This window comes from Oryctolagus cuniculus, chromosome 7 (assembly GCF_051225735.1).
Source record: "Oryctolagus cuniculus isolate XC-2025 breed Fujian yellow rabbit chromosome 7, ASM5122573v1, whole genome shotgun sequence".
Classification (NCBI taxonomy): Eukaryota; Metazoa; Chordata; class Mammalia; order Lagomorpha; family Leporidae; genus Oryctolagus; species Oryctolagus cuniculus.
In genome coordinates, this window is record NC_142873.1 from 150,115,272 (window position 1) to 150,135,393 (window position 20,122).

The following is a 20,122-nucleotide window of genomic DNA, read 5'->3' on the forward strand; positions in this document are numbered from 1 at the left end:
GGGGCCAAAGAACTTGGACCATCTTCTGCTGCTTTCCAGGCCATAGCAGATCGGAAGTCAAGCAGCTAGGTCTTGAACTGGTGCCCATATGGGATGCTGGCACTTTAGACCAGGGCATTAACCTGCTGCACAATAGCACCGGCCCCTGGATGAGATAGATGTTTTCCTTTTTAGTGCAAAGTCGTGTATTTAGGTTATATTGTACATTATCCCTGAAAGAAAGTGTCGTGATGGTCCCCTGTTGTACCTGTTAGAGAGCGTAGGTGGCTGGGTTCAGTGGGCTGCCTGCACACACTGAAAGTGTGACTTCTTTTTCAGCATGAGTAAGGAAGTCTAAAAAGCCCTCTTGACTTAAATCTTAGTCTCCCCAAGATAAATGTTACTTGAAGTTTCCCAAAGAATATGTCAGCATTTGTCATGGCTTGAAGACTCTCATAAAGTAATAACTTTGAAGATTATTTATTGATTTGAAAGGCAGAATTACATAGAGGCAGAGAGAGAGAGAGGTGGAGACGTCGTCTATCTGCTGGTTCACTCCCCAATTGGCCGCAACAGCCAGAGCTGGGTGGATCCGAAGCGAGGAACCAGGTGCCAGGTGCCTTTTCTGGATCTCCCACATGGTTGCACGGGCCAAGCACTTGGGCATCTTCCACTGGTTTCCCAGGCACATTAACAGGGAGCTGGATCAGAGGTTGAACAGGTTAACCTACTACAACACAGCACTGGCCCCTTCTCAACGTCTTTTTTTTTTTTTTTTTTTTTTTAAAGATTTATTTTATTTATTTGAAAGACGGAGTTAAAGAGAGAGGTAGAGAGAGAAGTCTTCATCTAATGGTTCACTCCCCATATGGCCGCAACGGCCGGAGCTTTGCCGATCTGAAGCCAGGAGCCAGGAGCTTCTTGCAGGTCTCCCACGTGGGTGCAGGGGCCCAAGGACTTGGGCCATCTTCCACTGCTTTCCCAGGCCATAGCAGAGAGCTGGATTGGAAGTGGAGCAGCCGGGACTAGAACCGGTGTCCATATGGGATGCCGGTGCTTCAGGCCAGGGCGTTAACCTGCTGCACCACAGTGCCTGGCCCATCAAAGTCTTGCTACATGTGTATGCCTTGAGTTACTTCGGAGTGGTTTTTGAGATTGTGAGATCAAATAATTTGTCTCTTAATAGATGTTTGCAAATGTAACTTTGCTGCTTAATCTGTTGTCATTTATTTGTTTTTAAGTTTCAAGCTTATATAGTCCATCTTCCAAGCCACATGATTCTAAACTAGATTGTTTGCTTGTTGGTTGATACATTAATACGTGTGTGTGGCCGGTGCCGCGGCTCACTAGGCTAATCCTCCGCCTTGCGGCGCCGGCACACCAGGTTCTAGTCCCGGTTGTGGCGCCGGATTCTGTCCCAGTTGCCCCTCTTCCAGGCCAGCTCTCTGCTGTGGCCAGGGAAGTGCAGTGGAGGATGGCCCAGGTGCTTGGGCCCTGCACCCCATGGGAGACCAGGATAAGTACCTGGCTCCTGCCATTGGATCAGCATGGTGCGCCGGCCGCAGTGCGCTGGCTGTGGCGGCCATTGGAGGGTGAACCAACGGCAAAGGAAGACCTTTCTCTCTGTCTCTCTCACTGTCCACTCTGCCTGTCCAAAAAAAAAAAAAAAAAAAGTGTGTGTGTGTGTGTGTGTGTTCACACATACGTACATACATAGCCATTCTGGTTCAGAATGTCTTTCTCTTACTATCTGCTTGGTTACAAAACCATATTGTCTTGGTTATTATCACTTGGTAGCATAGTTGAATAGTTAGTTGGAAATTCCATCTTTTTTCCAAATCCTTTATTGCTTGATTGTGACTAATTTATTCTGTATTCTCTCATAAGTTTTGTGAATTCATTTATTGAATCTTAATGGGTATGGCTTTATTGTCCTTAATTTCTGTAATTTCAGGCTTTACTTTTCTGCCCAAGAGTTGCTTAGAAAACTCACATTTTCAAGTGATTTGGATTTTGGAAAGCTAACTTTTGTGAATGTCTAGTTTTATTCGTTGTGGTCATAACCACAGAAATTTTTTTAAAGTGGATATAGAATTGCTCTCCTCAATTGTGGATCACAACGGATTGCACATTTATAAATATGATAGAGAATGTTGCGGAACATTGCTTTTTATGCTGGTACTGTTTTCTATACTTTATAATTTTCTTCTCTCTTCCTTCTCCTTGTTTGGATGTTGTAATACTTTAGGCTGTTTTAAATATTTTTGGCTTGTGAAAAATCTCAAACCTTCCTTCTGCAGAAAAGCGTGGATAGTCCCTGAAGAATGCCAGCCCTTTTCAGAATGTCCCCCTCCTCACACCTTTTCGCTGTCATCATCACAGTATCTCAGTGCGCAGATAGCTTCTCCAAATGCTGTTTAAATCCTGTAATAAAAAGTCATGCATTTCTGCTTCCCTTAATGGAGAGGAACAAATCCCTTCCCTTTTTTTCTCTAATCTAGATCAACCCAGTTTCTTTGACATTATGTAAAATTTAGGTTAATAATACACTCAGTAGTGGGTAACATTTAAGTCATTGAAAGCCTTTTAAAACCTGCAGGCTGGTTTTTGTCAGTTAAGTTGGATTTAAATTCTCTGGAAATAATTCCAGGAAAAGCCTTTAGACCCATTTGAAATCAAAGTTAACAAACACAAACATCTTTTTTTTTTATTTAAGATTTATCTGTTTATTTGAAAAGCAGAGTTATAGACAGAGTAAAAGAGACAAAAGATTGAGAAATCTTCCACCATCTTGTTCATTATTCAAATGGCCACAAGGGCCAGGGCTGGGCCAGGCCAAAGCTAGAAACTCCATACAGGTCTCCCACTTGGGTTCAGGGGCCCAAGCCCTTGGGCCATCTTTTACTGCTTTCCCAGGTAGTAGTTGGGATGTAAGCCAGCACTCACACAGGTACCAGAACGCCAACCCCAACAAATACATTATGTAATGTTCAGGGCTTTATTTTCTGGTTGCATTTTTACTGCTAAAGTGAAATTATATGTTACAGATATTTTTTCTTACATTCCCAATTGTAGAATATAGGCTCATTTGATTTAGCCGCCCCATATATCCCAACAATTAAAATTGAGGAATGTTTCATTGTTTTTTATTTATTTATTTTTTAAATTTTGGGCAGCCCCTATGTTTGCGTACTTGTTTCTTATAAATGTGGATCCTAGGAATGTAGCCATTGCAGTGCCCGCCAGTGGGTGGCAGCCTGGCCCAGTGCTCCTCTGTCTGTGTCCTGCTCGTCTGCTCTGTCATCGGTGGAGCTCTGTTGGTCATGACTCTGCAGCATCTGTGCTCATAATTAGACCCCTAAGCCACTCTGCTGCACAGCTGACACTTCAGTGACAAGCATGGAAGCCAGAGCCAGAGCCTTGGGCTTATTAGCTCATCCTGATCTAATTAAACCAGGGGGAAAGAGCTTTATTTTTTAATTTCTTTGAGGGGAGTGAGAAGAACACAATTCTCATCCATTGGTTCATTCACCGAATGCCTGCAATGCTAGGACTGGGCCAAGGCCAAAGCCAAGAGCTGAGAACTCAGTCCTGGTTGCCCATATGGGTGGCACATAGCAAATTATTTGAGCCTTCAGCACTGCTTTCATGTCTACATTAGCAGGAAGCTGGAGTGAGGAGCCGGAGACTGGGATCCAATGCAGGCACTGCGATGTGGAATACAGGCACATTTACTGCTAGGGCAAACGCCTACCACTGGAAGCATATTTTTTAAAAGATTGTTTTTATTTATTCAAAAGATAGAGTTAGAGAAGGAAAAACAGAGAGGTATCTTCCATCTGCTGGTTCACTCCCCAGATGACCACATACCCAGGGCTGGACCAGGCAAAGGTCAGGAGCCAGGAGCTTCCTCTGGGTCTCCTGTGTGGGTGTCAGGGGCCCAGGAACTCGGCTGTCTTCTGCTGCTTTTCCCAGACCATTAGTAGGGACCTGGATCAGAAGTGAAGCACCCGGACAGGAACGGGTGCCTAATATAGGATGCTGGTGCTGCAGGTAGTAGTTTAACTCGTTATGCCATACCCCATCAGGTATATCTTAAACAGTTTTTTCCTCTAACCTATATGCTATCCAGATGCACAGTTTTGTGTCACTTTGTGTTGCTGTGATTTAGAACAGTTCTGCTGGTGCCACCCCCACCACCAGCCCACTTGTATCCTTTTTTTTTTTTTTTTTTTTAAGATTTATTTATTTATTTGAAAGGCAGAGTTACAGATTGGCAAAGGCAGAGAGAGAGAGAGAGATCTTCCATCTGCTGGTTCACTCCTCAAATGGCTGCAAGAGCTGGAGCTGATTAAATCTGAAGCCAGGGGCTTCTTTTGGGTCTCCCATGCGGGTTCAGGGGCTGGAGCACTTGGGCCATCCTCCGCTGCTTTCCCTGGCCATAGCAAAGATTTGGATCAGAGGGAGAGGAGCCAGGTCTTAAACTGGTGCCCATATGGGATGCCGGCACTGCAGACCTGCTACCGCACAGTGCCAGCCACTTGTATCCTTTCTTGATATTGACTTGGAGCCCACTTTGGTTTCTTGTTGATCGTCCCACCTTCACGGATGACCTCCTTACGTGATTCATTTTAACTATGCCCCGTGCTCCGGTTTGTTTAAATTAGAAGTTGGGTCTCAATGGTTGCATTCAGGTTTAATTTTAATTATTTAAGAGACACAGAGAACAAGTGAACTTGCATCTGCTGATACACTCCCCATTTGCCTACTCTGGTTGTGGCCGTGCTGGGAACCGGCAACTCAATCCAGGTCTCCCACGTGGGTGGCAAGGAGCCAACCACTTGAGGTATCCCTGTTGCCTCTTAAGGATCTTTGTTAGTGCCGCCGGCCCTATGGCACAGTGGCGCAGTGGGTTAACGCCCTGGCCTGAAGCACCAGCCTCCCATATGGGCATCGGTTCTAGTCCTGGCTGCTGCACTTCTGATCCAGCTCTCTGCTATGGCCTGGAAAGCAGAAGATGGCCTAAGTCCTGGGGCCCCTGCACCCACATGGGAGACCTGAAAGAAGCTCCTGGCTTTGGACTGGCGCAGCTCTGGCCGTTGCAGCCATTTGGAGAGTGAACCATCGGATGGAAGACCACCCCCCCCCCCCCCGTGTAACTCTTTCAAGTAAATAAATAAATCTTAAAAAAAAAAAAAAAAAAAAAAACTTCATTACCAGGAAGCTGGAATTGAGAGCCAGAATTGGGAATTGAACACAGGCACTCCAATAATGGAATATGGGTATCTTAACTGCTAGGCTAAATGCCCACTCTAGGTTGAATTGTTTTTGCAAGAATGTTTCATAGGTTAGGCCGTATATTTCACCATTTTAACACAAGGCATAATGTTTCATCTTATTGTTTAAACTACTTTGTTTCCTTTAAAAGTTCTCAGCAGGAGTGGGCCTTTGGCCTAGCTGTTAAGATATTGGTTAAGATAGGAGCACTCCCATCTCTTATTGGGAATGTCTGGGTCTGAGTCCCCACGCTGGTTCCCAGTTCTAACTTCCTGCCAGTGTAGACCTTGGGAGTGAGCAGGTGGCAACAGCTAGAGGGTTGGGCCACTACCCACCGGTGTGGAAGGCCTTGATTGAATTGTCAGCTCCTGCCATAGTAAGCATTTGGGGAATGAACTGACAGATGGGAGTTCTGTCTGCCTCTCAAATAAGTAAAAGTAAATAAATACAAATTCTTAGCAGTCTGTACTTACTTTCCATGTCATCTTCAAAAAAGAAAAGAAAATGTTAAAACAAATCAGAATTCTGGTATGGAGTCAATTTAGTAATCTTGAAACTTTTCAGTTTATAGTATTTTCTGACTTAAAGGTCACACTTACCATTCTGCTTTTAAATGTTTTCCTCGGCGAACATCTCAGCCTCTCACACGTGGTCACAAATGCATGTCGCTCATGCTTTTCTTCCCAGAGTTCTGTGTGAGCCTGCTGACTCAGGTGAATTTCCAGCCTCTCTCTGCCTTGCATTTCAGATGTCTAGGGGACCAGTATGTCACCTGCTGTTTGACTGAAGAACTTGATGGGCAACAGTCACGTTCAGGATAATTTCAAATCTCAAGTTCTTCCTTACAGAGCAATGGAGGAACAAAGCGACAGAAGATTTCCCATCAGAATTACATAGCCTACCAAAAGCAAGTCATTCGACGGAGTATGCGACATAGAAAAGTCCGTGGTGAGAAAGCACTTCTCGTCTCTGCTAACCAGACATTAAAGGAATTGAAAATTCAGGTAAGGAAAGTGCTCGTTCACTTCTGCTTTGGGTCAGGAGAGCCTTCACGCATCCCTTCTTCCCTCCTGTACTTGTATATGAATCTGCTCTCTTTCAGGCTCAACCTTTTGAACATGTGTGGGCTCAAAGCACTAGACCATTGAGAGGGGGCTGTTTTGATTTCAGAACAGTGCCTGCAGGGCCCTAAAATGAAAATAACTCCTTCGTTAAAAAGACTTAGCTTTCAAAATAGCCAAGATTCTTTCTGTGAAGATGAAAGTGATTTGTAGAAAACTTGATCACACTTTGAGTAGCTTCTAATACGGAGGAACATTGAGAGCCCTTTAATTTGTGCCATGTTGAGTTTGTTCTAGGATAATTGTTCTCACCATATTGTGTAGTATGTTTTTCATTGACCATTTACTAGGTATTTGAGCCTATTACCAGGATCTGCTGTGAAATTCAAAGGGAGATAACAGGCAGCCCCTGGAATGCCTATTCCTAAGATGAAGCAGATCCTTTATCATTTATTTTCGGTGGCAGATAGATCTGCTTGCTAGGGTTGGACGTTATCTTTGCCTTTCCTTATGCAGCAGTGTTTCCCGAATCCTCTGAAGGTGCAGTTTAGATCATGCTGCTCCCACCCGCATGGAAGCACGCACTGCTTGCCCCGTGCGTTCCATGACAATGCAGGCATTGTGCAGACGCTTCCTGGATTGTTCTTGGTGTCAGTACTAAATGAACATAAATGAACATTCCAACGGAATATCTCAAAAGCTAGTCTAAAAAGAGCTGATGAATTCAAGATGTCCATGGAAAAAAATCTGGCCCCTAATCCATTTCAGTCCCTGCTAGATATCTAAAACATTGACCAAATTCCCCTCTTTTCTACTTTTATGTGGCTTCGTCTACTGGTTGTGTGTGTTTCTTGTTGCTGATATTTATCGTTGTAATTGAGGTCTAAGTACAGGCTTCCTTTGAGGGTGTTATGTGTTCCAGATTGTCCTGAGAACAGTGTTTCCCTTGGTTGAACCCGTGGTTCTGAAAATAAACGTGTTGGCATAATATCTTCACTCTGTTATTGTACCCTTTACATCCAGGAAGCTTGTTTCTACCACCGGCTTTCTGCCTGTCAGTGGTAAACCTCGAACATTCAAAACCTTTAAATTACAAAAAGAGCCCCTGTGGATAGACATTTTGTAAAGCCTGTGCTTCCTTTATTATAAACTACTATTTTTGAAAAATAAATCAGAACTCAGCAGAAATGACCTCTCCGTGTGGGAGCCTGCTGCCTGCAGGGATGGGCTGCTGCTGGCAGGTGCAGCCGCTCAGAGGCAGCCCCCAGATGTGTCCGTGTCGGTTCCTTGGCCGTGGCTTTTCTTCCCACCCCCAACTCTTGCTGCAGGGACCACAGTGATCCAAACAAAGTCGAGAGAAAGGGCAGTGAAATCTAATTTTCCCCTCTCTGCTCAGTGGTGGTAGCTTTTAGAACTTCACCTAGATGTGGCCCTGTGCTTGGCAGCCTGGGTGGCGCTGGAGTCTGGTGGGCATGTGTGTGATCTCAGTTACTGGTGGTGGGCGCCCCTTGAGAAGCACAAGATTCCTTTTGTTCTTTTTGATGGAGCTTTTGCTGTAGGGCCGGTGCGTGAGTAGGATGGCAACCTTTGTAAAACTGCATGTTTGATTTCAGACATACGTAGCACATAGAGTTGCTTGAAACCATGAGAAGCTTACCTAATTATTAATTCCTTTGCCCGTGACGCCATAAAGTAACTGAAGCACAACTTACTCATCTCCTTTCTCAGTGTTAAATTGTCTTATTTCATTTTCCCAAAGATAGGCCTTCAGTGGGTGGCATTGGCTGCCTTAGAAGGGAGAACATTTTGGCACAGAGGCGAAGTGGCTGGCAGCTCCCACATGGCTCTGCATTTCCGGATTTCTGCCCCACTCTGCCTTTCAGCAGCAGCTCTCTGTCCTCTGCTCTGCCCCCGATGGTCGCACTTCAGCGTTCTAGCACTTGGCGCCTTAGGCCTCTGCGCCCCAGTCAGCCTGATCCTGTTTCTGCAGCCGTTGCCCCCACTCGCAAATGCTCGCTCGCTTCCCAGAACCTCCGTGAATGGAGAACGGCCGTCCCCTCCCCTGTGTCTGTGAGCCTGCACACACTGCTCTGCCTCCATCTTCATGACTTGGTTTCTCGCCTTCACTCCCGGTGACCCCCTCCAGGTGGGATTGTTCACTTCGGCATTTCCGGCACCTCGCACAGCACTTGACCCAGGCTAGCTCCTAATATTTCATCAGTTGCTGAAGGCATACAAGCAGGAGCAGAATACAAGCAGGAGCAGGCGCCCTCAGTTTAGGCATTTGCTCACTCAGTCGCCCAGAGCGGTGCAGACGCTGTGCGTCCAGGGAGGGCAGCAGATGAGCGTTGCTCCAGCCAAGTAGCTGTGGCACCCACACGCAGTCAGCGCCACTTGGCCCCACGGTGACTCTGCTTGCGTTCATGAGTTACGATTGCTGCCCTCAGGCTGGGTGCCTCTGCTGGTGTCTGTGTGTGGAGCTGGCCCTGGTGGAGCTGTTCTGCCAGAAATAGGCTTATTGCTATAGGAGGCTTCTTGATGATGCCACTGCACTTGGCTTTGTTAGCCAAGTCCGCCTGCTTTTCAGAGGCTTCAGTTCTTTTGAGAAAACCAGACGCGACTCCGGTCCAGCAGCGGGGAGGGCGCCAGCGTTGCCGCCCTCGTCCTCACTCGTCTGTACCATTGTTCAGGCTTGTAAAAGCCTGAGGCCCTGTTATGTACACAGTTTTCTCAGCACTCAGCTGGCAAGCTTGTTTTGTCTTTCCAGGTCAAAGTGTAGAGTACAAGAAAAGGCAAAATGATTTTCCCAGAAGATACATGTACTAGAATACATTCAGTGAGTGTGTAACTAAACCATAAAGCATAATAGAATGAATACCCTTGAACTTTCCATCAAATTAAGAATTAAAACAGGGGAGGTTGTTTGGCATAGCAGTTACGACTCTGCTTGAGATGGCCTCAGCCTGTGTCAGTGCCTGGTTCAAGTCCTGGCTTCGCTGCTAATGCCTGCTCTCTCCTGACGCTCACCCTGGGAGGCAGCACCTGCCATCTCACGTCCTTGGGTCCCTTTCACTCTTTCTCTCTCTGCCTTTCAAATACAAAAATAAATCTTTAAAAAAAATACTTGAGTCCCCGCCACTTACATGGGTGACCCAGATTGAGTTCCAGATTCCTGGCTTCGTCCTGGCCCAGCCCTGGCTGTTGTGGGCATTTGCATAGCAAACCAGTGGGTGGAAGATCTGTCTCTGCCTTTGAAATAAATACAATTAAAAAAAAAAAAATTAGAACAGTACCACAGAAGGTGCTTCTAGATGGCTCTCAGCCCAACTTGTCTTTCAAAGGTACTTATCCAGAAATGAAAGGTTATTAAAAAAACTCTCTGAATTTGATATACACACAAACAACACATTTAAGTATTAGCTTTTGAGGATATTAGCTGCCTTTCATTAATTTTTTTTAAAAGATTTATTTATTTGAAATGCAGTTACAGAGAGGCAGAGAGAGACAGAGATTTTCCATCTGCTGGTTGGCTCCCCAGATAGCCATGACAGTGTGAGCTGCACCGATCGGAGGCCAGGAGCTTCTTCCCGGCCTTTCTCTCAGGTGCAAGGGCCCAAGGACTTGGGCCGTCACCACTGCTTTCCCAAGCCATAGCAGAGAGCTGGATTGAAAGTGAAGCAGCCAGGACTCGAACCAGTGCACATATGGGATGCCAGCTCTGCAGAGGGGGGGCCTTACCTGCTATGCCACATCACTGGCCCCTCATTTATTTTTAACATTAGGCCAGAACTTAGGTGGGATACAGATTTGGTCTACTCCTAGACATTCATATTTTATTTCTAGAAAGACTCATCTAAGAATATATGACAGTCCCCAGGGCTGAATTATGTAGTCCAGCCTAAAGGAATAAAAACAGGAGAGAGAAAGAAGTCCAAGTAGGTTGAAGGTTAGTTTAAAGATGGCCTGGCTGGGGCTGGCGCTGTGGCATAGCAGGTAACACTGCCACCTGCAGTGCCAGCATCCCATGTGGGTGCCAATTCAAGTCCTGGCTGCTCCACTTCCAACCCAGCTCTCTGCAATAGCCTGGGAAAGACCCACATGGGAGACCCGGAAGAAGTTCTTGGCTCCTGGCTTCAGGCGACCATCTGGAGAGTGAACCACGGATGGAAGACCTCTCTCTCTCTGTCTCTCTGTCTCTCTGTCTCTCTCCCCATCTGCCTCTCTGTAACTCTGCCTTTCAAATAAATTAAAAAAAAAAAAGAAAGAAAGAAAAAAGGGTGGAATGGACTTTACTTGTTTATGAAAGGTTGTGGGGCCTGGGAATGGTGGGTGACAGTGATGACCTTGCCAAGTCTGCTAGCCAGAGAGCTGAGTCACAGAGAATAGCCCAGCCTCACCTTTTGCTTGTTTGATTGTCCACACCCCTAACCCTTGGGGAGATGGGTAGGCCTAGAACAAAAGTGGGTTCATTGTCCCCCAGCTCTCTGCCCGCCTCCCCCTGAAAGTTCCCAGGTGCGTAGCGGATGACTGCTCCCCGGGGGTGTCCTGTGTGGGTTGAGTCTTTTGTACTCCGAGGCCTTTTACTTTGTTGTGTAGATCCCATGCATTGTTTTGTTCAAATATGGTACAGGTCTCAGCATTTGGCGTTATAAAGACTTTGTTTTTTGTTTTTATTTTGGCACAGATCATGCATGCATTTTCCGTTGCTCCTTTTGACCAGAATTTGTCGATTGATGGAAAGATTTTAAGTGATGACTGTGCTACCCTCGGCACCCTCGGCGTCATTCCTGAATCTGTCATTCTGTTAAAGGTAAGTGACAGCGCCTTAGCTGAGAAGCCCTAGGTTTCCAGGAAAGGGTGTGTGTGACAGGCGTCCTGAGCAGGGTGTGGCAGTCACTGCAGTGAGCCTTTTCCAGCCTCTGGGTTCTTCTGCTCTGTTCGAGCCACGAGAGACATGGTAGAAGTCAAGACATCATTGGGTCTCTTTTTTTTCTTTTTTAAAGGTTTATTTATTTATTTGAAAGAGTTACACAGAGAAGAAGGAGAGAGAGAGAGAGAGGTCTTTTGTCTGCTGGTTCACTCCCCAATTGACTGAAACCATCAGAGCTGCACTGATCCAAAGCCAGGAGCTTCTTCTGGGTCTCCTACATGGGTGCAGGAGCCCAAGGACTTGGGCCATCTTCTACTGCTTTTCCAGGCCATAGCAGAGAGCTGGATTGGAAGTGGAGCAGCCAGGATATGAACCGGCGCCCATATGGGATGCCGGCACTGCAGATGGCAGCTATACCTGCTACACCACAGCGCCAACCCCGTCACTGGGTCTGTTCTTGGGTTTCATAGTAGTGTGTCAGTGATGCCGCAGCATCAGCAACTGCCGGTACCCAAGAAAATCCAGGTGCTGGCTTCCTCCAAGCTAGGGGTGGCGAACAGCCCACGAAGTCATTTGTTCTGGCCCTACCAAGGCAACAGCAGGGTGGCTCGAAATGCATTAAATCTATAGCAGGCTAACTTTTAAGTTGATAATTTTGTATGGCCTGCTAATAAAGTTGATAAATTTCCACCTGGCCCTCCTCCAGACACACATCTTTATTTTGCATTCCCCTCTGACTGGAGGAAGGGAGTGAGGTTAGGTTGTGCACCTCTGAGCATTGGCAGCCACATTGGGTGCTCTGCTGGGCCAGCTGAGTCACCAGTCAGGTCACAGAGTTCCTGTGGTATCTGTCATTGTGTGTATGCACACACACCCCTCCATTTTTGAGTAGTTGGAGGGTCTGTCCTTAAACTTATACCGGTGGGGCTGGCACTGTGGCGTAGAAGGTAAAGCTGCCCCCTGTAGTGCTGGCATCCCATATGGGTGCCAGTTCAAGTCCTGACTGCCCCGCTTCCAACCCAGCTCCCTGCTAGTGCACCTGGGAAAATAGCGGTAGATAGCCAAGTCCTTGGGCCCCTGCACCGACCTGGGAAACCTGGAAGAAGCTCCTGGCTCCTGGCTCCTGGCTTCAAATTGGCCTAGCCTGTTGCAGCCATTTGGTGAGTGAACCAGTAGATGGAAGATCATCCCCCGCCCCCCTTCTCTCTCTGTAACTCTGCCTTTCAAATAAATAAATCTTTAAAAAAAAAAAAAAAGTGCACTAATGATACTGATGTCTACAGCTTTCCCTGAAACACTTCCTGTCCTAACCCCCCAGAAAAGGTAGAGGATCCATCCACGGTTGATATAGAGCCTAACTCTGACTTACTCTGCATTTTAAATTCTGTATCTTTTTTTTTTTCTTTCTTTCTTTCTTTCTTTTTTTTTTTTTTTTTTTTTTTTTTTTTTTTTTTTTTTGACAGGCAGAGTGGACAGGGAGAGAGAGACAGAGAGAAAGGTCTTCCTTTTGCCGTTGGTTCACCCTCCAATGGCCACCGCGGCCGGCACACCGCGCTGATCCGAAGGCAGCACCCAGGTGCTTCTCCTGGTCTCCCATGGGGTGCAGGGCCCAAGCACTTGGGCCATCCTCCACTGCACTCCCTGGCCACAGCAGAGAGCTGGCCTGGAAGAGGGGCAACTGGGACTAGAACCCGGTGTGCCGGCGCCGCAAAGCGGAGGATTAGTCTAGTGAGTTGCGGCACCAGCCAAATTCTGTATCTATTTTTAACAAAAATTACAAAAACTCCTGCCATCACTGAGATTTCAGAAGTTTCGTTGAAAACAGTAGCTGTAAGTCCACCTCCATAACCTTCTGGGTCAGCAGACTACTCCAGCCCACTTCGGTGCAGCACCCTGACTTCTTATTCTAGGTTCAGAGCAAGGTCTGAAGTCGCCTGCATCTAAAGTGCTACCACCTGGGTTTTGTGGCTTTGGAATTATTCCTGGTTTTGGAAAATTTGCGTGCATAGTGAGATATATTGGATCTGGAACTCCCAAGTCTAAACATGAGAGTCATTTATGCTTCATTTATTACACCTTATACACATAACCTTAAGGTCATTTTTTCCCATGTTTTTGGCACCCCTGTATTGTCACCTCAGCCCATCACTTGAGGTCAGGTGTGGAACTTCCCAATTGTAGCATCATGTTAGCACTCAAAAAGTTCTGATTTCAGATTTTTGGACCAGGGATGCCGAGCCAGTCAAGCTAGGCACCGAGGGTGAGGCAGGAGGTTCTGCCGTGATAGACCACCCATGTGGTCTAATGGGATTCTTGTCCACTTGTGGACATGAGCTTTGGATTTAGTGTATGTGGACGATGCTTTAGAATGGAGGGGTTTCTGGGATGTTGTCAAAGAAAAATCATGAATCACCTCCTTAGCTGGACCTGCCCCTCCCTAAGGCCTCAGTTAGTCTTCTCCCTTTGCCCCATGTTTCTTAGAGCCTAGAAGGCTCCCGGCTGTGCCATGTGGCAGGTCTTTAACTCTGAAATGCACACGTTCCAGAGCCCCTGACTCTCTCGTGATAAAGTTGGGCATTGTAAGTATGAGAGAGACCACACCTGCCCCTGTAGTGTGCTGCTGCCCTTCCGACCACCTCCCGCCCTTGGGTCACTTGTCACTTTCCCTGGCATGGTAAGATCTGTGGAATGATCTTGAAACCTGTCGAGTTGCTGGAGCCTACTGACCCAGCCCAAACTCCTAGAAATAGCCCATATTATTAGAGAGTTTCCACTTCACCAGGCGGCTAATCTCACCCTAAGCTTAGATGCAGCACAGGATTCTGTCCTAAAAGGGAAATTTGGCATTCTGTTCTTGATGGTGAACAGGGACAGAAGTATACTTGTCACTTAATTTTTTTTTTTTTTTTTTTTGAGAGGATCGGCCTGGTTTTAAAAAAAAAAAAGGATGAAGAAGATTTATGTATTTATTTATTTAAAAGGCAGAGTTAACAGAGAGCCAAGAGCTTCTTCCGGTTTACCCACGTGGGTGCAGGGGCCCAAGCAATTGGGCCGTCCTCTGCTGCTTTCCCAGGCACATTAGCAGTGGAACAGCCAGGACTTGAACTAGCACCCTTATGGGATGCTCGTGCTGCAGGCCGTAGCTTTAACCTGCTGTGCTACAGCGCCGGCCCCCAGCCTGGCTTTTCATTTCTACCTTACTCTCCACTGCCCCAGCACCTTCACTCAGTCCATTTTAGTAACTGCGGGTGTCCACACAGTTCCACTTCTAGCAGTGTCTTTGCCCCATCAGTTTGTCGGTTGTAAGGTGATGAGTCTAGACCCACAGACCGCAGGGAGCCGTTGGGAAACCTGGACTCGCCGGCAGTGGCTGGAACCGAGTCCGCTGCTGGGCAGTGTGTGTGTGTGTGTGTGTGTGTGTGTGTGTGTGTGTGTTTAGTAGCAATGTCAGTGTTTGAATGGAGGGCCCACTTCAGGGTGGTGAGCAGCTGGGGTGTGAATTGTCTTTGTTTGTTTTCTAGGCTGATGAACCAATTGCAGATTATGCTGCAATGGACGACGTCATGCAAGGTAAAGGTGAATTTGCTTCAGGAGGCTGTTGATGAGCTGCTAGAGGAGCAGGGATATGGCTTTGTGAAGCTTCGTGTGTTGTGCTTTTACCTTTAACCTGGACAGGCGTTTCTGCTTGCTCAGCAGATTGGCCCTGAAGGGTCGTAGAAAGAGCGGAGGGCATCTGTGACATTTTGGAAAGTGGAAGAGATGCATGCTAGTTACTCCGGCAGCCTGCGACCCGGTGCACCCCGGTCGCCCTGGGTGGAGCGAGGTGTGAGCCTCGACACCAGGTTGAGAACTCCCTTCTCTCCGATCCTCATCACCCCTTCGCCCACAGCCCTGCCCCGCCCCGCAGTGTGCCCCAGCCCGTCACAGACATCCAGCGAGGACGGTGAGCAGGAGGCCTGTGGCCCAGCAAGCTGTGTTCTTTGCTCAATCGCTGGCAGCCCACACTGGAGGAACGGGGGTTCCCCTGTGGGGAAACAGGCTAATTCAGGGAAACCAGCCTGGCCCAACAAGGCTGCTTTGTCTCCAGGCACCCTTGGTGAGCCCCCACCGCCCACTGACCAGAGCTCCCGACCTCTTTGGCACCTCCCGTTCACATGGGTAGAAATGGCAGCCAAAGATCATGGGGCAGTTGAAGGAGAACAAGGAACCAGGGGAGGAAGGCAGTCAACAAACTGAAAAAGAAAAGAAACAGTGAAGGGGGAAAAAAAAAAAGAAAAGAAACAGTGTAGGAAGCATGAGGAAACTTACAAATTACCTGTGAGCCTGATACAGAGGAGACTTGCACTCACCACCTAGGGACTATGTAAAAGGAACATTTGGAGAACTGAGAATTCATGGCAATGTAAACAGGTGCCATTGAGGGGCCAAAACTGTACATTTAAAGGCAGGGATAAGAGGATCCCAAAAGCATCTGTTGATTGGGAGGAGCTGGGGACAGGGACATGGAGCAGGGCCCACAGGGGCTGACATCTGACACGGACTTCCCACTCAGAGTTCTGGCTAGACACGTTCTACTCTTCCTCCACCTGAGGGCTCCATGAACACGGGCAGGCCTGGAGAAGTGTATGCACAGCCAGGGTGCTGTGTGAGCCTGTGATCTTCTTACCCAGAGAGGGAAGCAAGAAGGCAGTCAGCAGGGGATCCAGCCTGGCCAGGCTGCCCTAGAAGACGCTAGAGAGAGATCCCAGCACAGGTGTTCTGCAGCAGTGAGGGCCCGGGGGGATGGGAGTGCTGGGAGGGAGGCTCAGGGAAGTGTCCAGGGAAGAGTGAAGGGAAGCCATCTGCCTGGAGAACTCTGAATCATGAAGTATTTACGCTTGGATTGGAGATGAGTACAGGGGACATAAACAGCAGTGGTGGAGCAGCTACCACGTCCAGAAAGACAGTCATCCCACACAAACAGACCGAGGCACACCGAGGCTTCCCTGAGCAGTGTCACAGAGGCTGGCGCTGGAGATGGCTTCACAGCGCAGACCCCGGGGTCAGGAGGGCGGGGTAGGAGCAGCTGGAGTGTGCAGAGAAGAGCCAGGATCTGTTACTGGGGAAGCTGGGAGACACAGCCCAGAATTATGAAAGCTGCAGTGCAGGCATGCTGCTTAGTGATAAAGATGGAAGAGTCAAAGGGTTTCATTCTAGAAAATGAAAGGGAGGTGGCGGGGAGAGACCCCAGGTGGTCCAGTGTCTCCGCCAGGCCTCGCTCCTTAAAACCCTGCCCGACCAGGATTCAACCTTTTAAAAGATGCATGCATGCTGCTTAGATAAAAACAAGCGCAAAGAAAAAGTGATTTCAGATTGACGCCATCCGCAGCCTCCGATGTCGTCCTCCGAGGTGACGGAGGCAGTTAGGTTATTTTTAACTTTTCGTCTTTGGGCGTTGAGCTGATCTTACTACCGTCTGTCGTGACAGTCTTTTCAACTCGGAATTCTTTTCCTTTTTTCCTCCCCTCTTCCAGTGTGTATGCCAGAAGAAGGCTTTAAAGGTAAGTTGCATTTGTCATTTCTGCTCATGAATGGCAGGAGCCACACTGTAATGGTCTGTCACAGCAAAGGCCGTAATTTGATTTTAAAATTTAATTCAGTCTGAGTCTCATGACTGAAATTAATTTTAGTTAAATGCATTTTTTATTCTCACTTCTTCATTATCTTTCAGCACTCAGGCCTCAGTAGGTCCCTCTTCTGCCACGTGTCCAATCAGCTTTGTCTTTCTCCTTTTGTGGGAGGCTGGGAAATTAGCTGATGGTATTTCAAGATTTGTATCTAACCTTTTTCCAGTTCCTCCTACCAGCCCCATCTCAAGACAGAACTGTTTATGAGTAACTGATTAGAATTAGTGGAAGAAGTTGCCTGATTACAGCAGGTGCAGTGAGAAGGCTTAATCACTATGTTTAGGAGTAAGGTATTTGTTAGACTTACTTCAGGTAGAGACACAGTGGTGCAAATGTCCTACCTCTTGGCCAGGGCAGTGTTGCACACCCGCCCGCTGGGTGCAGGCCTGCAGCGTTTACAGAACGACCCACTGCCACGTTGATCTCTTTTTGGGCCACTCCAGAGGTCCGTGATTTCAAAGGAATGAGTCTGAATGAAATGTCAGGGCTTCTCTTCTAAAGCGAGTTGAGTGACGGCTGCTGGCCCGAGTCCAATCTCCCCCACCCTGCAGCCTTGTGTCGTGTTAGCACTGCAGAGGAACGCTGACATGGTCAGCACAGATCACAGTTCCCTTACGAGAAACGGCCAGCAAACGAAAGCACCAGTAAAACCCGATTCCCTTGTGTGAGGCTATGCAGAGAGCACACCGGGCCTTCAACAGAAACGTGATTCAGCCAAAGCCTGGGGACTCGGTGGTCTTCCCACCCTGTGACCCCAGGGGCTGCTGCGCTCCTTGTTAAGCTGGGTGTTCTCGGCAGAGGGGCTGCATGAAGTCGTGACTTGACGTCCCCACTAGACCTCCGCGTGTGTTTCTCTCCTCAGGTACCGGTCTCCTTGGACACTAATCTGTGAACACTTGCTGACTGCCAGGAAATGACCAGAGGGGAAGAGGAGTTTGACATGTTAGGGCATTAAAGAAAAGGCGGATTTCAGAATTAACCATTACCTGACTCTTCCAGAAGGCAAAAATCCATTCAAAGTGACTGTCCCAAATGCCTTATGTCAAATAAAGCCGATTGCACTGATGGACATCAGACTTGAAGGAAATGTTTCCAATTTTATATTTAACGGGGGTGGTGGGTGGGAGGGGGCGAATAAAGATTGAGCAAGTTTAGTAGCAGTGGCAGTAAATCATGTTTACATATGAGATTTCTAGTCATGGGGGAATAAAGTTCTGTTATATTTCCTTGCTCAAGTTTCATACCAGACGCATTGGTCCATAAAGGATTTGTATCACGTAGATGGGGCAACATTCTGCTCGGAACGAAAAGTAACTCTTTAGACATAACCTGCTTACCAATACCTGTCTTTGACTCATATTCTACTTTCAATAAAGCATGAAAGTGAAGAACTTGCTGTAATTGTGGAAAATGTCTTCAGCCTCAGACTGCCCTCCGTGTCAGCCGCAGCCCCCGCTGCCCGGCGGCCCGTCCCAGTGTCTCCTGCAGTGAGCAGGGCACTGTGCCACGTGGCTTCAAAGGGAAGGTGGAAAATGTCTGTTACATATGCTAGCGTCTTGCTCCAGTCCCCGCTGTTGTGCCAGGGTGTGCACATCCGAAAACCCTGGCCGCCCCATCAGAAGAGTAAGTTGGACCCAAGTACTTTCGGTTGACACAAGGCTTTCACGGTTTGCCCTTGCCGTCCCCGAGCGCGCCGTTCCTTGTGTCTTGCCTCCGCTTGAAAGTGTTTTCCAGAAAGGATCTCAGGTCACTCTGCAAAAAAGAAAGTATGCTTGGGGCGTGGGTCCTGTCCAACTCCGAAATTCTTAGCAGCAAATACCTGGAGGAGGACTGTTCTTAATACTGAGGCATATGAAACTTTGGGGTTTGTTTCTTTAAAACAAAACAGAATTTCTACTCTGTTGAGCGTGTGTGTGAGAGAGAGAGAGAGACTGAGGTGCCGGCTCAGGCAGCTCTTGCTGACACTTTTTGGCTTTGGGTTTATACTAGGCATTTTTTCCCACTTCATGAAAATTTGAACTCAAATAATGAATGGTGGATGCAGGTTCCAGTTTGAGGCCCAGTAACCCTAGTGGCATCCCTTCTGAATAGCTCTTTTTATCAGAGTGCTGATGGTGGTTTGCTGAAATCCTGACTTGGGGTTTGTGCTCCACCTGTGCCCCCTGAAGAACAGGGGAGGTTATTAATGAGCCTGTGTAGGGTCCCAGGTCCCACACCGAGGTCAAGGTCGGCCCAGGTTTAGGACTCGATGCTGAGCTCACAGATGGCTCGTCCCCGATGTTTAGATTTCAGCCTTTGACTGAGCATCGAAGAACCGGGTGTGAGCCTGAGGCTGGGAACACCAAGCCACGGCCCAGGCTGTGGGCCCCTGGGGAAGCAGCTGCCTTTGCCTTGCACAGGGTCTGCAGAGTGACATCACCATGTAGGGAGCCCCAGAAATCAGATACATTTTCCCCAACCTGCTGTGGGTAAAGGTTTTGAATTTGTAATTTGGTGCAAAACAGCCTTTTGTAAATCTTCCCTGCTTGATACCCAGTCTTGGTGTGCTGCTCGGGGATCTGTCCCCAGAGCCTGGCACCTCCTCCCTTCTGCCGACAGCACCAAGACTGCCCAAACTTCATCTAGGGCCCAGCAGCACTGCAGCCCTGAAACTTAGCAGTTCCTGAGCTCAGACCCCTGGGCTGGGCCTCTTTCCCACCCACAGCAGTGGTACAGGGCAGTGTGGTGTACTCGATGGCTTTGCACTGGCCCCATTGCCACCTCGTACAGGGAGAACACACACAGGTGTAGCCTAAAGCCCGATCCTGATTGTTGATGTTTATAATTAGACGGAGCCCAGTTGCAACCCCTGGTGAGGCACTAACACCAGGCGTGGTACTCTCCTGCACCCCAGTCTCCCACGGCAGGCGCCCTGACACAGTGCTTCCCGTATGGGTTTCTGACCTCTCTTTAATCCCAGTGTTGTGCTGGTACACACATTACAGGGGGCCGTTTGGATGTCTTCGTTCCTGGGGGAATAAATATCTTTCTGTGTACTGATGAAGCCCGTTTTCTGCTGAATTAAAAAGCCACGAGTGTGCCTTTGTTTCTGTGGAGTCCCAATCCAGAGTGAGTTTTTTGTTATTTTAAATGTCCGACAGATGGGTGAGATTGGTCAGACCCTGGTTAATATTAGAAGCTAACGCTCAGATTGAAGAACCTGTTCCGAATACCAGGGATGGTTTATCTCTGTCTAAACAAACTGCTGGAGTGAAGTGAGCAGGAAAGCC

General features: G+C 47.9%; 1 protein-coding gene across 11 annotated transcripts in view; it reads left to right on the plus strand.

Moving 5' to 3' along the window:
• Window positions 1-17,922, plus strand: part of USP48 (ubiquitin specific peptidase 48) — an 83,113-nt gene extending 65,191 nt beyond the window's left edge. For all 11 annotated transcript variants that reach the window (XR_016210218.1, XR_016210217.1, XR_016210219.1 and 8 more), the window contains 5 exons: window positions 6,105-6,260; window positions 11,002-11,127; window positions 14,709-14,757; window positions 16,701-16,727; window positions 17,716-17,922. Coding sequence is in view for 8 of the 11 variants with exons in the window: in XM_008265728.5 (XP_008263950.2) it covers window positions 6,105-6,260; window positions 11,002-11,127; window positions 14,709-14,757; window positions 16,701-16,727; window positions 17,716-17,738 (381 nt within the window). In the remaining 3 variants the exon portion in view is untranslated. The remainder of the gene's footprint in view (window positions 1-6,104; window positions 6,261-11,001; window positions 11,128-14,708; window positions 14,758-16,700; window positions 16,728-17,715) is intronic.
• The last annotated feature ends 2,200 nt before the right edge of the window (window positions 17,923-20,122 follow it).